General features: G+C 37.4%; 1 protein-coding gene across 5 annotated transcripts in view; it reads right to left on the reverse strand.

The window, feature by feature from the left end:
• BRF1 (BRF1 general transcription factor IIIB subunit) overlaps nt 1-17164 on the reverse strand; it is a 224776-nt gene that overhangs the window by 139726 nt on the left and 67886 nt on the right. For 2 of the 5 annotated variants that reach the window (XM_026670128.2, XM_026670129.2), the window contains exon 5: nt 56-128. The exons of 2 other annotated variants lie outside the window; for them this stretch is intronic. In XM_026670128.2, the coding sequence (XP_026525913.1) occupies nt 56-128 (73 nt within the window). Of the gene's footprint in view, nt 1-55; nt 129-10249; nt 10479-17164 lie in introns of those variants that run through there. One more of the 5 variants, XM_087952284.1, reaches the window with a different exon arrangement.

The following is a 17164-nucleotide window of genomic DNA, read 5'->3' on the forward strand; positions in this document are numbered from 1 at the left end:
GAAATGATGGCACAATGTAACTACATATCAAAAGCCAACCCTTATTTAAAAATACCTATAGCTGGAGCATTTATGCAGAGCTCTCGGGCCAACAGAAGGAAGGTTTTCCCCAGCACATAGACGTTCACCTGTATAAAGGGGAAAAATGATTCTTTGAATTAAGAAGCAGAAGAATACATCTGTCTTTAGATGAAACAGCCTGAAAATAATCATCTAATGTTTAAATAAGCATCAAAATGTTTTTAAATAAATCCCAAATTTCTCTGACACAGCCAATTACTTACCAAATTATTTAGCAGGGGAAAAAATCCATAATGGATTACATGTAATTTTGACTTTGTGCTACCAGAGGGAAAAACAGATTATGTTTATATAAAGTAGTGTAACCAATTTTCCCTGATCTCATTGGCCAGCAGTCCCTTCTTTTGAAAAGCTGCTTCTAAATCTTAGATGACCTTCCAGAACAAAATGGAAAACAGCACAGAATTCTGCAGTAAAGAGAAATCATGAAAACTGTATCGGAGTAGTTTCTATGGGAGTAGTTTAAAGCCTCTCCACAGTACTAATGCAAAACTACAAAAACAGTTTTGTATTCTACAAAAACAGATGCTTTGTCATTTTCCAAGATTCTTCACATATGTAAACTTCTATATTCTTTTAATGCCCTTTATTTTTCCTACACCTTTTTATTTAGGTTTACATACATATTTTAATTAGTTATGCAGCTGATTGGTTGGGTACTAACTAAATTATAACAGTTATGGTTTACTGACGTAAACAACCAATCCCCAAACAACTGAAAGTTTAATTGGTTTAATATTATTGGAACTGAAGAAGCATGGCTCCTAATTTCAAGACAGCTGGTAAGCAAGATACGAAAAGTGTGTCTTGATTATTCTACTTCAGTGGTCCAAATTCCAGGCTGTCTCTTTGAAATATATGGGAGAAAGAGGCTTCATCAATCCTGCAGATAAATATACAAAACTGCAACATAGCACTTATTCCAATATATGAAAGATAAATTTCTGAGATCAGGTGGAGGTGAAATTCCCTGTGAATTATAACCTAAACAAGAGCCATCCTGCCATAAACTGCTGCTGTTCCTGCAGTTTCAAAAATCTCTTCACCATCCCACGTGCAACGAAAGTAAAAATAAAAACAAGCAAATAAGCAGCCTTGCACTTTATCTTCAGAGCTGTCAAAGAGAAGTGCAAAGTAGATAAACGACTTCCCAGGGCTAAGGGAAGAGGTGTGAAATAGTCAACTAGTATTTCCCTTACAGTACCCAAACCTCATCATCTACCAATACATGTGATTCCCAATTTTATTTTCAGTTATTGGGACAATGAAAAAATAATAATCAAACAGCAGAAAGTGTAGAGAAAAGGTCAGTACACAGTGTCATCCAGAAAAACTGGATGCTAACAACTTCCTCAAAACTCTTCCACAAGTTCAGAATTTCAAAGTCGGCTTTTTCAATACGTCTGTGGACAGCAGGCTATGAATCATCTCATTCAAAAATTCTTGGTAGAAGCAACTACATTCTCCATGCTTGTTAATCATTTGTTCTTTACTGTATGCAGAACTATGCAATACATAAAATTCTATAAATTTACTGAAGATAAATTTTACTGCAGATTTTTTTCAACCAAAACCCTACAGCTTTAACACTGTTGCCAGGTTGTAGTTTTGTTCTTTTCACTGGGCAGCTATAGAAAACTGATCAACAATCTATGTTTTGTTTGAGAAGTCAAACAGACATCTGAACCAAATGCTGTACTACTCTCTTATTAAACTTATGCTCATTCTTTTCCATTTAAAGAAAGGAGTAATGCATATATTAATTAATGGATCAGTTTGGTGCAGTGACTATGATGCTGGCCTAGAATTATTGCCCTAGAAATGAGGAGACCAGTGGTGGTATTCTGCCGGTTCGGCTGAACTGGTAGCTCCAACGATCATCTGTGAACAATCCAGTTCACTCTGATGGGCCCTCTCACCCACCCAATCTCTATACTGACCTTTATTTCCTGCTTTTCAACCTCAGCTGCTTTGCGCGGTACAAACGATAGCCACGCATCAACTGTTGAAGACACAGGGAGAGTGCAGGATTGCAGGAGGTTAGTAGCAAACCGTCTGCAAGCACACATTTGGCATGTGCGTGCACAAAGCGCACCCACCAAGCCACGCCCATAGAAGCGGTGGTAAAAAAAATTTGAAACCCACCACTGGAGGAAACTATGAATTCTTGACTTTGACCAGCCTCTCTCTCTCTCTCTCTTATCCCAACCCACCTCGCAGGGTTGTTGTTGTGGGAAAAAAGAGGAGGTGGAAGGAATATTCGATATTTTCAACGCCTTGATTACTTTATAAAGTAACTTATACATAAAAACAAGCAAACAAACACTTCTATCATTCTCTACTCTCTACATAGCCTTTATTGTGGCAAGTTAAAACAACAATCCTCTTAGTTGCTTCAGCGTTAAGCCAGCAGAATGGAAGCAGGAGTCTTCATGGCCAATTTAAAATAAATTACAAAGACAGAGGAAAAGAAAATAAACGGAAAAGGGAGATACAGGTGAAATGATTATCGGTTATTAGCCTCCAGTATCTGTAAAATACAGTTTCAATTTAGGTACTCTATTATATCTCCCCAGGTATTTTAAATTCATCTATGTTCTTAAGAAATACCATATTATTCCAGTATCTCAAAGATTTCAGGGAGAAATTAGCTGGATTCACACATACATACAAATATAATACAATTAGTTGTTTGTGGGCTAATGAATCAACTCTTATATTGTTCAACAAATCAAGATCACAAATCCACAATTCCAAACCAGAGATTACAATACAATCAGAACTCCATAATTTAAAACTTAAAGCATAGGTTAGAATTTTTAATCTAAAGGCCAAAGATTTAGCGTTGCACATATAATCATCCTCAACACTCCCTTTTCCACAGAGCAGCTTTTTCAGATGCAAGGCAATGGCCGTAACTGCAGTCACAGTCAACTACAGTTAATGAAAATCCCAATGTACCAATGTTATCTACATTGTGATTTTGATTCTGGTTTGCTGATCATAAACTATGATTTCTCAATTTATATTTTATAGAAGTAATAGTTAAACTTCCTAGTATGATTTCAGATTATCTAAACTGACTAAGTTAGACATGGCAAAGTAAAACTTAGTTCATATACTCAAAAATATTATTATTAAGCATTTTATCTAATCTTTAGCTGAAAAAAGCTCAAGAGCTAAATTGAGAGATTAGATTGGATAAAACAGATCTGTCTGTCTGTCTACAAGTACTTCATGCCACTTCAAATGAAAAGAATCTAAGCAGGTTAGAAAAGTAATTTACCATATACAAGTAACTTACAACAGTTCATTTAGTAACCAAAGTCACAACAGCCCTTATGATCATTTTTCACACTTACGACCATTGCAGCTTTCCAGTCACATATAGATTAAAATTCAGATGCTTAGCAACTGATTCATATTTATGACGACTGTAGTGTTCTGGGGTCATGTGATCCCCTTTTGCCAACTTCTGACAAGCAAAGTCAATGGGGAAGCTGGATCCACTCAACCATGTCACTAACTTAACACCTGCAACTGGCATGTTACAGTGGCTCCTTTAGGATTTCCCAAAATGGCACCTCCCTTTTGAGAAATACAAACAATCCTAGGCAGGTATGGAGAACCTTTCAGTTACACAGTTCAAGAAGTCACCTTCCACAAAATTTAATTGTATTGTTTACATTGTTCGTTTATGTTCACTTGGTATTTGGGTTTTTAGAGATGTGTATATTAAGATTGTATTAAAGGGAGGTGTGATAGCAAAACCTGCTAAACCCTAACCATATCATACCTCCTCTTCTAGGAACTGGAATTGTACACCAGCCAAAACTAGGCAAAAATCTCTTCTGGCCACCGCGTTAATTTGGTCTTCAGCAGGAGCTATGATTCCAGGAGAATTTTCAGACTATAGATAACCAGCTACTTGGTAAATACAACTCCTTCAAAGTTATGGTGGAGAATCAATTTCTGCCTTGTTTGGGTTAACTTATAATTGGTCTGGGGCAGAAATGCACAACTGGGTATTATCTGCATAAACCCCTACCCATTGAATAACATCTCCTAGGGGCCTTGTGTAGTTGTCAAGTAAACTTAAAAAGAAAAGACATCTATGGACCTTTTTTATTTCTGCTTCTATTTTTGCAGCCTTAGCAACCTAAGAGAGCCTGTTGAGTTTAATGGTTACAGCACCAGAGCCTATGAGTTCTAAATCCCACTTTAGGCATGAAAGCCAGCTAGGTGGCGCTTCCTCAGCCCAACCCACCTCACAGGATTGTTGTGGGAAAAATAAGAGGAGTATTAAGCATGTTTGCTGCCTTGTGTTATTTATAAAATATAATAAAGGCAAGGTATAAATAACTAACTGAAAATTCTCCTGGAATCATAGCTCCTGCTGAAGACCAAATTAACTGAATAAAGTAAGCCTACCTACAGTGCTAAGATTAATAGTCCTCAAAATCTATATGGCTTTGCTACCTAAATTAAAATCTGTGTTCAATAGTACTTTCCATTTTCTTCTTTCTGGTTGTCTGTGGCTATATAGTTCAGAGATACTCTTCTCCTTTATTTTTTTCCTACTGTCAGACTGTAACCAGCCAGATGAGCAAATGGAAAGGAAGAAATAACCCAATCTACCATTTATTGTACCTTAAGTGGTTTAGTTCCAAGTAGTAACCAATGGAAGATTGTCATTTGCACCAAAGTGAGAATGTGATTAAGTGTCTAATATGTACCAAATAACCACATTGATGTATTTTTGATACCTTTTAAACTGTTTAATATTTGGCCTGACCCTATCATGAATCACTCCTAATATCTTTTAATAAATGGTTTTTACATAGTTTTTATTCAAGATCTGTTTTTACTTCATTTTATTTTACAATATTTTGTACTTTTAGTAAACTACACAAGGATTTTGCATGTGCATCTAAAAACAAAACAGAAATACTTTTAATTAATAAATCTACTGGGTGAATTACATAAAATAATACAAATACAATCAAATAAAACTGATAGGCAAAATGACACCACAAACCAACAGAATCTTTATTGCCTTTTTGGTACCAGCTGCTTCACTGCTCCATCTTTCTTTTTTCTTTCTTGTTGTAATAAAAACAAACTAAACAACAACAAAATATTATTAAAACTGACAGTTTCATTCAGGAGCAGACAAAAGAAATATTTCAGAGAAAAAATAATTATTAACAAGTGATAATCAGTTCAGAGGGTGATAGGCAGTTGAGAGGGTCAAACTGGTTTCTTAAGGAGGCATTTATAGATGCCATTTATAGATGTATTGAGGCTCACTGACTTCATTGTCAGTTAAGCCTTTTGAATTATTTCTTTAATACAACTATAGATTATGTACTCACACTACACAAAAATCAAGAAGCTGTCCAGAAAATGGGAGTTGCCCTTGTGTGGAAATCAACCTACAGTTGATTTTGAGCAGTTAGACTGCTCTTTATTCAGACTGCCACACTTCAAAATTGCATACATTCTCCAGCTCTCTCTTTTCAAATCTTAACTGTCAATTTAGAGCAGAATTTCTGCACAAAGAGACTATTTTCTACTCTTCAATGTTTGATTTTTTTTTGAGTCTCACCACCACCACATTCTATCTGCAAGCCTGTGCTTGTAAAAAATATATATCATGCAATAAGGATTTTTTTTTTCAAAATAAGGATATTTCAATTGTATTATACAAAGAAATATAAAAAGTGACAGATAAAAATTATATAAATGTGTGTAACTCAAAACTCATAGTGCCATTTTTAGTAAATTTTCCAATTTAACATTGTAACAAAGCAATTAAGGCTACCAATGATTACAAGCAGTAATAAAATTTAACCAGTTATAGAATTGGGAAACCTCTCAATGTCAGTTTGCTGTAATAAACAAAACTGCATTTATTTCTACCCATCCATTTCTGGAATAAAATAACAATAATAAAAAATTAATTTTAGATGCCCCCTGACTCCTAACCACTCAGAGCACTTTACAAATTGCTAAAAATATTCTAAAACAAGGAAAAATATAAAACCAAAAGAAAGTTAACAGAGGTGGCACAGAAAACAAAGCCAGATGGAAACAAGGGGAAAAAGAGGTGACACTAGCAGAGTTAAGACAGAAGTTTTCTGAATGTTTGATACGCTGAGCACAAAAGATTTTCCATCACTATGCTAGTATAGGAGCAAAAGGCTAAAGATCTTTTGCGTCCACACGCTCTAGCTTTGCTGCCCATTATCTTCTGGGGAGCCTATCACCTGACTTTTTACTCCTTATTCCCATTTATGAGAGACAGAGAAGGTTTTTATCATCAAGTTGGCTTTTCTGTCAAATGTACAGGAAAAAAGAAACATAAGAAACACAGGAACAAACTATGTGGTGTTTCTGCATATCCCTCTGCTGTTGAAGCATGGTAGATGGAATCATCTCTTTCTTCTCCCCTTCCCTTTGGGAGGCAGACCAATCTTACAAAAAGATAAATAAAATCAACCTTTGTTTAAAAAAAAGGAAAAGTAGGAATGCAAAAATCCCCTTTACCTTAGTCACAGGGAAAACATCCAACAGCAAAAGAAATAAAATATACAAAGCTATTCAAATCATAGCTTGCAATTTAAAAGAATCTTCCACAGAAAAGTCATATGGGCAGATCACAAAAAGATGCTGCTGTTTCTAATTTAGAGGCAAATTTGCTGTAAAAGGAAAGTATTATTTGGTTCTATTGTTTATTAGTATATTTACAATATTTGGAAGTTCTACCGTATAATAACAAATTTAGTTCATTTTACTATGTATTTACATTTCATATTAAAATGTTAAAAAAGAAGTTCCAAGTTAAATAAAACACACAATTACAGAGCTTATGCCGGGAAAATAAATAAAGGGTCAAAGTATTAACCTTTATACAATAAAATATAGATTAAAATTCTAAGTTTTCTGTGTAGGCTGTTTACTTTAAAGATAAACACATTCCTGAACTCCCCTACTTATTTTCCTGGGCTTTATAAAGTTTCTCATGGATTTAAACCTTTACTCAGAGTAAAATGTTCTCTTCTTTGACCAGCTCTGATACTCAGCTGCTACCTTTGTTCTAAAAGGGTCAACAATTTTCTGCCTAGCAGAAACAGAAGGGCTTGGGAGTAATCTCCCTGTATATGTAAACCCAAGCCACCCCTTTGAATGCATAGTGAAACAGAGATACCGCTAGTTATCAGTGGGGCAGGCCTACCATTTCACTAATGTGGCCAATTACAGATACCCGATAGTGATGAACTGCAACACTAGATAAAGTCTCCTTAGAATCAAGTTTGACTCCTAGTGACTCCATGGACAAAGCCATGGAGTTTTGCTGGCAAATGGTAATGGTTTGCAACTCCTTTCAAGATTAGTTTTTGCATGTGCTTATTTTTTAGTCTCTCCCTGTATTTTTCAACCTTGGCAACTTTAACATATGTGGACTTCAACTCCCAGAATTCCATAGCCAGCATTGCTGGGATGTCCCACAGATCTGGTATATCCTGGTGATTTTTATTTTTATCGAAGGAGATATTGTAAGAGGGAGTGCTTTGTTGGTCTGGCATGACAAAAAATATCAGAACTCTGCTAGTATTTTTTCCAACTGACCAATGTTATTCAAAGGCAGATGCTTGGGTGAGTCAGAAAAGGTACTACCAGACTCCTGATTTCTTAGCCAAGTATTAATTAGACTAAGCTTTTGGGATCTGCCATGGTTGGGCAGGTGCTCTAGCACTTTCTTATCCATATATTTATGAAAGCCCACACACAGTGGAGAAGCAAAAGGCTAATTTACTTGTTTTACTTAGTGCTAGAATGTATATTATCTGACATTACTAGAAGTCTTGGGAACTATGTATGAATATTTCACAATATTAGTGTGCTGGGAGTTTAAAAAGTGGAGTATGAGCAATTCATGGTGCTATTTAAAACTATCGACCAGAATCTTCATGCTCCTTGAGCCAACCTCATAACACTACTTATGATAAAACTTCAATGTCTTTCACCATTCTAGAGACTTAGATTTCTGGAGCCAAGGATATATATTAATAAGCTTCTGACTGACTGCTCAGGGCCTGCTTTTTCCGCACTAGGTATTTGCTATTTCCTATTCTCAACAATATCAGATACTCAATTTTGCCAGCATTTAGATCTGAGCACCTGACAACATAACAGAAGACGGGAATATCTCAGCTTTATTCTGTACTTCAATACTGGCCAAGTTTCAGTTGCTGGACAAAAAACAATGGAAATATTCCATTTTTTATTTCAAAACTGTTAAGCTACAAATAAAAAAAGTTACTTCTACTTTATCCTTGGTACTATCTAATAAGCAGAACTTAAGCTACACTAGGAGAAAGGACACCAGAAGACCTTTTGATTTAAATCTGGCTGTACCAAATGTTCAAGATTAACTTTACCGAAAAAACAGTATGACCAAGTGAAGAATACCTCACACACCCACTGTAACACCTGCTTGAGACTTTTCTTGTCACTGAATGGACAGGCAGATGGAAAGAAAAAAGACATAGAAAAGTTACTCCATTTGAAAAATATGCGTATTTTTAAAACAGAGATCAGTGTGGGCTAATTCAAATCATCTGCTGATTTTGATTTAAACTCTGCTCCACATCTGATCAGATAATTAGTCCATTTATCCCCACTGCTGTTTGCACTGAGTTCTTCTCACAATCACAATAAGGCACCATCCTCTAGCCTAGTTCCCGATCGATAAGGAGAGTAAGAGGTACCTGGTAATGTAGGAGATTCAATCTACCTCTGGATCAAGCACTGCAACTCATTTCCTACTTCACTGATCACTCTTCACCACTGCCCATGAATCTTCCTGCTTGACTTCACCATTGTCATCCCCTTCTACCGCCAGCTGTTTTTAAAACTATTTCTAATCACTGAGGTAGAGAAATGTTGCAGTTCAAGGACCATGGAAAATTCTTGGGAAACATGGCCGTTGGACTTGGCCTAATAATTCAAAAGCAAGTGAGCCAAGGAACAACTAACTGGTGGGGTGTAGCTCAGATAAGATGAACTACTAAAGATGGGGAGATAGTTCTTGTCTGAATGCTTTCCCATTACCTTATACTTTTTTACTCTAAACATGCAAACTCATAAAATTAGTTTGAATGTTGTTATCTTTTTTTAAAAATATACATCAATATTTTTAAATGGGTAAATCATAAAAAGAACATTTGCCTCTGCAATTTAAACAAATAGCCCAGGAAAAACTGTTCATGTCCTGATAATGACACAATGTGTTATGTATTAGCTAGTTAGCTAATACTATGACTGATCTGATTATTGGTTGATTGATTGATTGATTGATTTGAACAAGCAATAAATCATAAAATATTGGAAATAAAATAAATAATACTGCCATGTTATTTTTTTCAGCCAAAGCAAATTCCCCTACTTCAGAATACTTCTGATTCAATGAAAAGTGCATTCTAGTTTTCCAGTATAAAAATCTGGGAGCTAACAATAGGAACTGAATCAATTTAATATGTTCCACCAATTTATATGCCTTAGGAAATATGGACAATGAAAAAATAAACTTCATTTTCAAAGATTACTGGATTATTTTGTACTTTTGATAAGTAGTAACTAACTAGGCATCGGTCCCAAGATGGTAATACCTTATTTCCCTGAAAATAAGATTCACTCTTATATTTGGGGGGGCCCTCCAAAATAAGCACTAGGGCTTATTTTTGGGGAAACATGATTTTTGGGGTGATCAGCCTGGCTGTGGCATGCACACAAGAGGCAGCAAGCATGTGCGGACTAATGATATCTGGCAGCAGCTGCAGCCTGCCAGCCTCTTAGTCCACACACTCTGGGACTGCGCAGCCCACGCAGCACAGGTGAATTAATTCTCTGACCAAGCAACAGACCGAGACAGAGGCACAGGGGTAGGGGTTTGCAGGTGATCTGGACGCACCACACAGACCGTAGGAAAATAGAGTGTCAGTGGGCCAGAGCAGGGGGTGGTTGCAGGAGATTCATCTTCACACAGTAGCACCGGCAGCAAACGGAGGCAGAGGCATGGGGCGGAAGGCAGGTGATCACAACACATCAAGAGGGTCACAGGCAAGCCGAGAGGCATGAAGACAAGCCTCCTGCAGTCACCCACCTGCTCTAGTCCACTGACCTTCAGCTTTCCTGCAGCCTGAGTGGCATGTCCAGATCGTCTGCCTTCCTCCCGTACCTCTGCCTCCGTCTGCTACTGCTGCATCCGCACAAAGATATGTCTCCTGCAACTAGCTGCCACTCCAGCCCAACTTTTGGCTTTCCCATCCAGATTGCCTGCCTTCTCCCATGGCTCTGCCTCTGCCTGCTGATACCATCGTCTGTGCATGCTCACGGTCTCCTGTGCTGGCCATGCCCACACCCCTTCACTAGAGTTTATTTTTGGGATAGGTCCTATTTTTTGGGAAACACAATATTGTGTATACCAATCTGCTTGCAATTCTGCCAATGCAGCCTAAAAACATTAAAATGTAATGGATTGGGGTGCCACCTATACATTATCTTCCTGATCAATTCTTAATGTTAGATTTTAAAGGCGGTCTATGTCACAAACAATTCCAGTTAGATTCGTCGTTCATCTTTGGAAAGTTTGGGATAACCTGCTGTGCTTAATAAAAAAAGTGTTATGTACTACTGAATCAATTTCTTTGCTTTAAAAATAGTTGTACACCATTCTTCAAAAGCTCTAATGGATAAAGTGATTAACTTTAGATAACTTAGAAAGGCATGTTTTAATGATTCATTTAAAGTCAAGACAGAATTTATTCACCAGTAACAGAGTTTCCATCAATAATTAAATATCTAAATTCACAAAAATCTCTATAATTCCATTCCGTGTATTGGACATACTAGTTAGGGAGCCAAGCCTGCTCATTGACACCAGATCCTAACAGCCATCAAGCATCAGGACAGCTCACTAGAGCATTACTTGGTCAGCAAGTCAAGACATACAATAAAATAAATATTTTGATTATACCTGACTATATGCCATTGTATGTCCTCTCCTAGCAATTTTTATGTATATGTTAAATAGGAAATAAGAAAAGAGCATAATGCTCTGAGGAAGCCAACAAACTGCCAAGTGTAGCACACAGTATTCAGATAAATGAAAGAAAAACATGGTAAAAGAATGCCCAACTTCCCATCCCTAAAATTGGGCCGGGGTACCAGCAGTGATGATACCAAAAACTGTTGAGAAGTCAAAGAGGATCAGAACAATTGTACCACCTCTATCTTGATCTTGCTAGAGGTCATCCATAAACCTTATTATTATTTCAGTGCTCTATTCCATTCTGAAATCTGACTATAAAAAATGCAGGTAATTAATTTCTCCCAGGGTCCTCTGGAGTTAGAGAATCCTGTACCACCTTCCCAAAACGGAGAGGCTGAAAATTGGATGAAATCCAACGTTGATTTTTTTTAAGATAGAAGTGCATGGACACCTCTTTCAAGGAAGGATAGAAAACTCTGGTCACTCAAGGAACAACTTACTACTGTTTGGACCCAACCACACCATCATGGGCACGCTTACCAAGAGGGAAACAGATCTAGCCAGCAGATCGATACACTAATAGCTCTGAGGACCCTGTCCATTTCCCCAAGATATACAAGTTTAAACTCCTCCCAGATAACAAGACATGACCAGCCTCAGTTATTTCACTAAGACATGACAACTCAGATCAAACTTGTCAGATTTGAGCAATTTTATCTAGCTGATGCCTTATAAAATCCTTAAAGCAGTCATGAAAACATTTAGGCCTCTCCCTTTCTAAAAGACTGAGGAATAGCCTAAATAGGGGCAACTGAATGGTACACTGTGCACACTGTAAGAGAAAAATATAATTAAATTTTGCTGCTGTTTTCACCACACTAATTTCTGCACGTATCCAGTCAGACTTGCTCTCAGTTTTTCTCCACTGATATTCTAGCTCTCTCTTTTGCCACTTCTTTTCCAGATGTTCTTTGGTAAACAAGGGACACCATAAGATCAACAGAAAAAAGAGGTCATTCAGGAGCAATCCAAGGCCTTTATTATCATGTGACCACCAATGAGAGTTAGGTCACTGACCATCTGAATTAGGTTCATGCTCATATGGTGTCCATGGACTCCCTAGCTGGCTCAGAGTGAAGGTAGGTTGAGGTCTTCCATCAATATAAGCACAGAAACTTTGATCACCAGCCAGGCACAGACTTAAGTAGGGAAGAACAACAGAACAATCCCAACTAATCTCTTGAGCCCAAATTCACACATGATCTGATATTCAGTTATCTGGGGAGAAATGCTTCAACAAGTTTCCTACATCTGACAACAGCCATTCTATCCTCAGTTCCACAGCCCTAAAATCATGTCCAAAGACAATTCCAGAATGGGCAACATCCCCTTCTATACCCATTGTGATGACCCAGAGTGTAACACAAACGTAACCAAATCCAAAAGGTAAATAAATGTCCTTTAATGCCTCCAACTTGGCCCCACTGTTCAATAATTCTCAGTTGGAGAAAAAACGTACTCAAAAATAGTCTTCAAAAGAAAGCAATACAGTCCGAATTTAATGAGCAGATAGAGGTGAAATAAAAAACCAAAACAAACTACAATGATGAAATTTCCACAACGGAACAGGAGAAGTATTTACCAAATTCAAGGAGATAACAAGGCACAGTCTGTTGGAAGGACACCAACCAAGATAACCTCAAATCAAAATAAAACACACTTTGTCTCCAGCATTTGCCAGAACACAGGTCCAAACTCTTATGCAGTTCTGACACCTGCATTCCATGAAGAGGATCAAGGACCTCTCCTCCCGAGTAGACCATGTCTCTTCCTTATCCTCTCCTCCCTGCGTGCCTTAGGATGGATAGGGGATGGGCCTGGATCCTCCTCTGACTGCTCAGCTGGCCTCTGCCCTTCCCCAGCCTTCTCCACAACCTCCGGAGCCACACTTCCACTTCCTGTCGTTCCTCCTCTCCCTCAGAGTCAGTCTCCACCAGGGGCACGACACCCATCCAAGTCTTGATAATGCATGTCATATCTGCCCTCTGACTCACAATGAAATCATGGATGAAGTAAGCTTTATTGCAAGGAAATCTGGTAGCGTCTGTAGAGGCCTCCAAGGATCTGATTATGTGGCAGGAGGAGCACAAGGACTGAAAAGCTGTATCATGTGATACATCAAACCAGCCTTCTCCAAGAATGGCTTTTATCAGCTCTAACAACTCCACCTCAAACCACCTATGCCAAGGCTTTGGGGCCTGTACAAAACCAGTTTCACAAAGTCCCTACACATCAGCATCATCCACTTCACAGGAGACTCTGGAAGCTGTTTCTGCATAACATTCAACAGCTTCCCCAAGACTCTGATCTACCCATTCAGGTTTCTCAATCAAAAAAATAAAATAAAAGTAAGTCCAACAATGACATATTCTTAACATATTCATGATAACGTTAGGAATCACTAAATTGTTTTCAAGGTGTTTACAGAACAATTGCTTTAGTATTTGATCAGATTTTTCCCCTCTTTTTGAAGAAAAGAATATGTATCTCTTCCAGACACCTGGTACTTCAATCATTCTCTTAGGACTTTTTAAAGATAAGAATAGAGCTTCAGCCAGACCATCAGAGGGTTCATTTGGTATCCTAGAATGCAATTCATCTACCTCTTGAGATTTAAACTCTTTCCAAGTAAATAAATCTTTGACTATATTTCTCTCAAGTCTCAAGCTGGAAGTGTTTTTCATAAACACCCAGTGGAAGAGGTATCCTCTTAGAGAAAACCAATCAAAATGGGAACTGAATAATTCTGCTATCTGTTTTCTATTATCCTTTATGCCATTTTCTCTCAACAGCTCAGTTTCTTTCTTTTATTTTCCAATATGTTTGAAAAAAAACCTGTCATTTTGTTTACCAATTTCAGATCATTTTGAGTTTTAATTTTCTTGATAATATCTCTACAAATCTAAACTAATAATATGGATTCCTTCTGTTCCTCTTTCTTTCTCCTATTTGTGTGGTGTTTTTTTTAATTCACTAAATATCAGCTTCTTCTGTAATTTTCCATTTTTCTTTATTGGACTTGTGTGCAGTTTTGCTTTTAGTCTCTCCATTTTTCAGAAAGTTTTTACTCATTTTTTCCCATTAACTACTCCTGCCATATAATCCATTTTCTTCAATTTCAAGGTAGATATATGATTTCATTTCCTTTTAATTTCCCCGTAAAATCAAGAAGCGCAGTATTACACAATTCCTTTTACCCAAAGTTAATTCTCCAATTAATTCCAGTCTGATTACTGTGCCTTCCTTGTTGGTTATGATCACACCGGAAAAGGCTGGTTTCCCTACTGAAAAAGAAAAGCTGTTCTTTTTTATTATTCTGGAAAGATCACTGACTCTTTGTGGGACACCCAACAGATGTGGGGATAATTAACATCCCCTCACTACTTACTATATATGAAAGAGTTGTGATTTGCTTTTGGAAAGTATTATTTAAAATACTCTTTTTTAAAGAATTCTTGAAATTATTTTGGAATTCAGCTTTGGGCTTGTAATAAAATTCCACTGAGTAAACACTGACTTCATAAATTAAATAATTTATTTAAGAAAGTGATTCTTAAGCACAAACACTTCAAATGAATTATATTAACATATATTAAAATAAAGTTTGTAACTGGTGTAAATATGCATAATTATTTGTTTTCTGTCTGCATGTATTTTGATAATATGTGCTAATACAGAATACATCATTTCTCTATTATAAAGACTGACAGCTTGGTATCCAAATCTTCAGTTTGTTTGGTTTGTTCGTTTTCAATTTTATTTTCAGAAAAGGCATATGATTGAAAGAGGCCACAATAGATAAAGAATAATATATAGTTTATAATACATGATGAAGTTATATATTAGCTATTAATACAGTTCTGTGCTGAACACCTTTTTGAAAGAAAGATCCAAAAAGTTGAAAACTTTTGATAAGATTTAGCAGTACAAGTAGTCCTTGTCTAGCAAGCACATTGGAGCTGGGAACTCTGTCATTAAGTTAATTAGTCACTTAATGAAACCACAACTGTGGTTATGAAGCTTTTCTTTGTTTTACAAACCTATAAAAGTTGTAAATGTGAGAATCAATGCAGAGTTATTTTTTCATCACCGACATAACTAGTAATGGTTGCTAAATAAGGCACTTGCTAAGTGAGATTTACTCTAATCCAACATATCTAAGACCATAATAGATAAACCAGATATCATAAAGACAAGTTTTGTTGCAAATTATCCATTTAATAAGGATTTCTTATAATACATTATAAGCAAAGACCTTAAGGATATTTCACTCTTTCCCCATAAACCCAATATACTGCCAGCTAAAGTTACTTTTAGAATGCAACCGAATAGTCATATATATATATACATTTTTCTGAGTTCAGTTGGACTAAAGCTCATCCACTGTTTAAAAAAAAAAAGGAAATGTGTTGAAAGTATTGCAGATTTAGAGTCCTATTAAGTGAGTGAATATCAGTTTGGTCTAGTGGTTAAAGCACCAGATTAGAAACCAGGAGATTGTGAATTCTAGTCCTGCATGACAGCTGGCTGTGTAATTTTGGACCAGTCATTCGTTCTCAGCCCATTATGTCAGGCTCTGAGAGAAACCAGTCAGTCAATTTCTGTTGCAACCAACAGGTCAATACTTGATTGATCCAAAAACGGCATATGCAGGTGCATACCCCGCACCTGCACGAAAATGCTACGAAGAAAAAAGTGAACAGAGGATGCCAGTTATTTAAAGACAATTAGGATGAGGTAAAAGAAGAATCCTCAGCACTATACGTAAAATAAACAGAATGGTCATTTCAAACTTATGGGATACATTTGGACATTGGCTTCCTTGGGCAGTTAAGGCCTCCTCAGTGGAGGCATGAGGTTGGATTTGGATGGTGCCAACTGCTTTGGACCTGATTGTGATAGACAACTTTTGTCCAGTAGGCACTCAGGAGACTCTGGATGAAGCAGATTATCTGGACCCTTTTCAGGCAGGGTTCAGCACTGGGCTATAGCACTGAGATAGGACTGGTTGTGTCTGGATAATCTTTGGAGGGCTCAGGATGAGGGGGGAGGGGGAGATGAATCTGTCCTGGCTCTCTTGTAACTCTCAGTGGCATTTGATACCATTTACATGGTATTCTTCTAAACCAGCTCCAGCACACAGTTTTGTGGTGATTTTCTTCCCTCCTCTGTGGTTGGTTCCAGACAGTGCTGGGGAGTTGAGTCAAACTACAGGTCCTTGCACTGTAGGTTGCTTCAGGACTCACTTCTCTCACCCCTTCTTTATATGAGGTCACAGGCAAAGATCATCCATTTATGAGCTGAACTCCACAGTTTGTTCATACTGTACTGCTGCTGTGTGAATTTCCAGTTTCTTTCTGGGTAAAATTCAAGGGACTGGTTATCATCTTCAAAGCCCTGAACGTAGAGGGCCAGGCCATTTGCAAGACCATCTCTTCCTGAAGATATGTGCTCATTCTATCAGGGCAGATATGGAGCACACACTCTAGGTCTCATGCCTTAAATGTTGTCATCAGTGCACCTTTTCTCCTGGGATCCAATGGACTTTTTCGTCCTAGCCTTTTGGAAAGCCTTAAAGAGCTGGCTCTTCCCACAAGCACTGCGGTAGAGCGAGGTTGGAGTTCAGCAAAATGGAATGCTGATGTGTAGGGAAAAGTTTTCTTTGGGACAGCAAGAGTTTCTTTTATGGTTTTGTTGTTTTCTCATTGTTTTGTGAGCTGCCCAAAGTTATGGTACATGAGATGAACAGTCCAATAAGTGTAAATGAATAAATGTATAGTTATTAATATGCAATGCACAGGTAGTCCTCCACTTGTGATCACAATTGAGCCCACAGTTTCTGTTGCTAAGTGAGACAATTATTAAGAGATTTCTGTACCCATTTTACGACCTTTCTTGCCACATTGTGAAGTGAGTCACATGGTTGTTAAGCGAATCTGGATCCCCCATTGACCTTGCTTGTCTGAA

This window comes from Notechis scutatus, chromosome 1 (assembly GCF_049901735.1).
Source record: "Notechis scutatus isolate UNSWTSFEM ecotype Mainland chromosome 1, rNotScu1.2, whole genome shotgun sequence".
Taxonomy (NCBI): Eukaryota; Metazoa; Chordata; class Lepidosauria; order Squamata; family Elapidae; genus Notechis; species Notechis scutatus.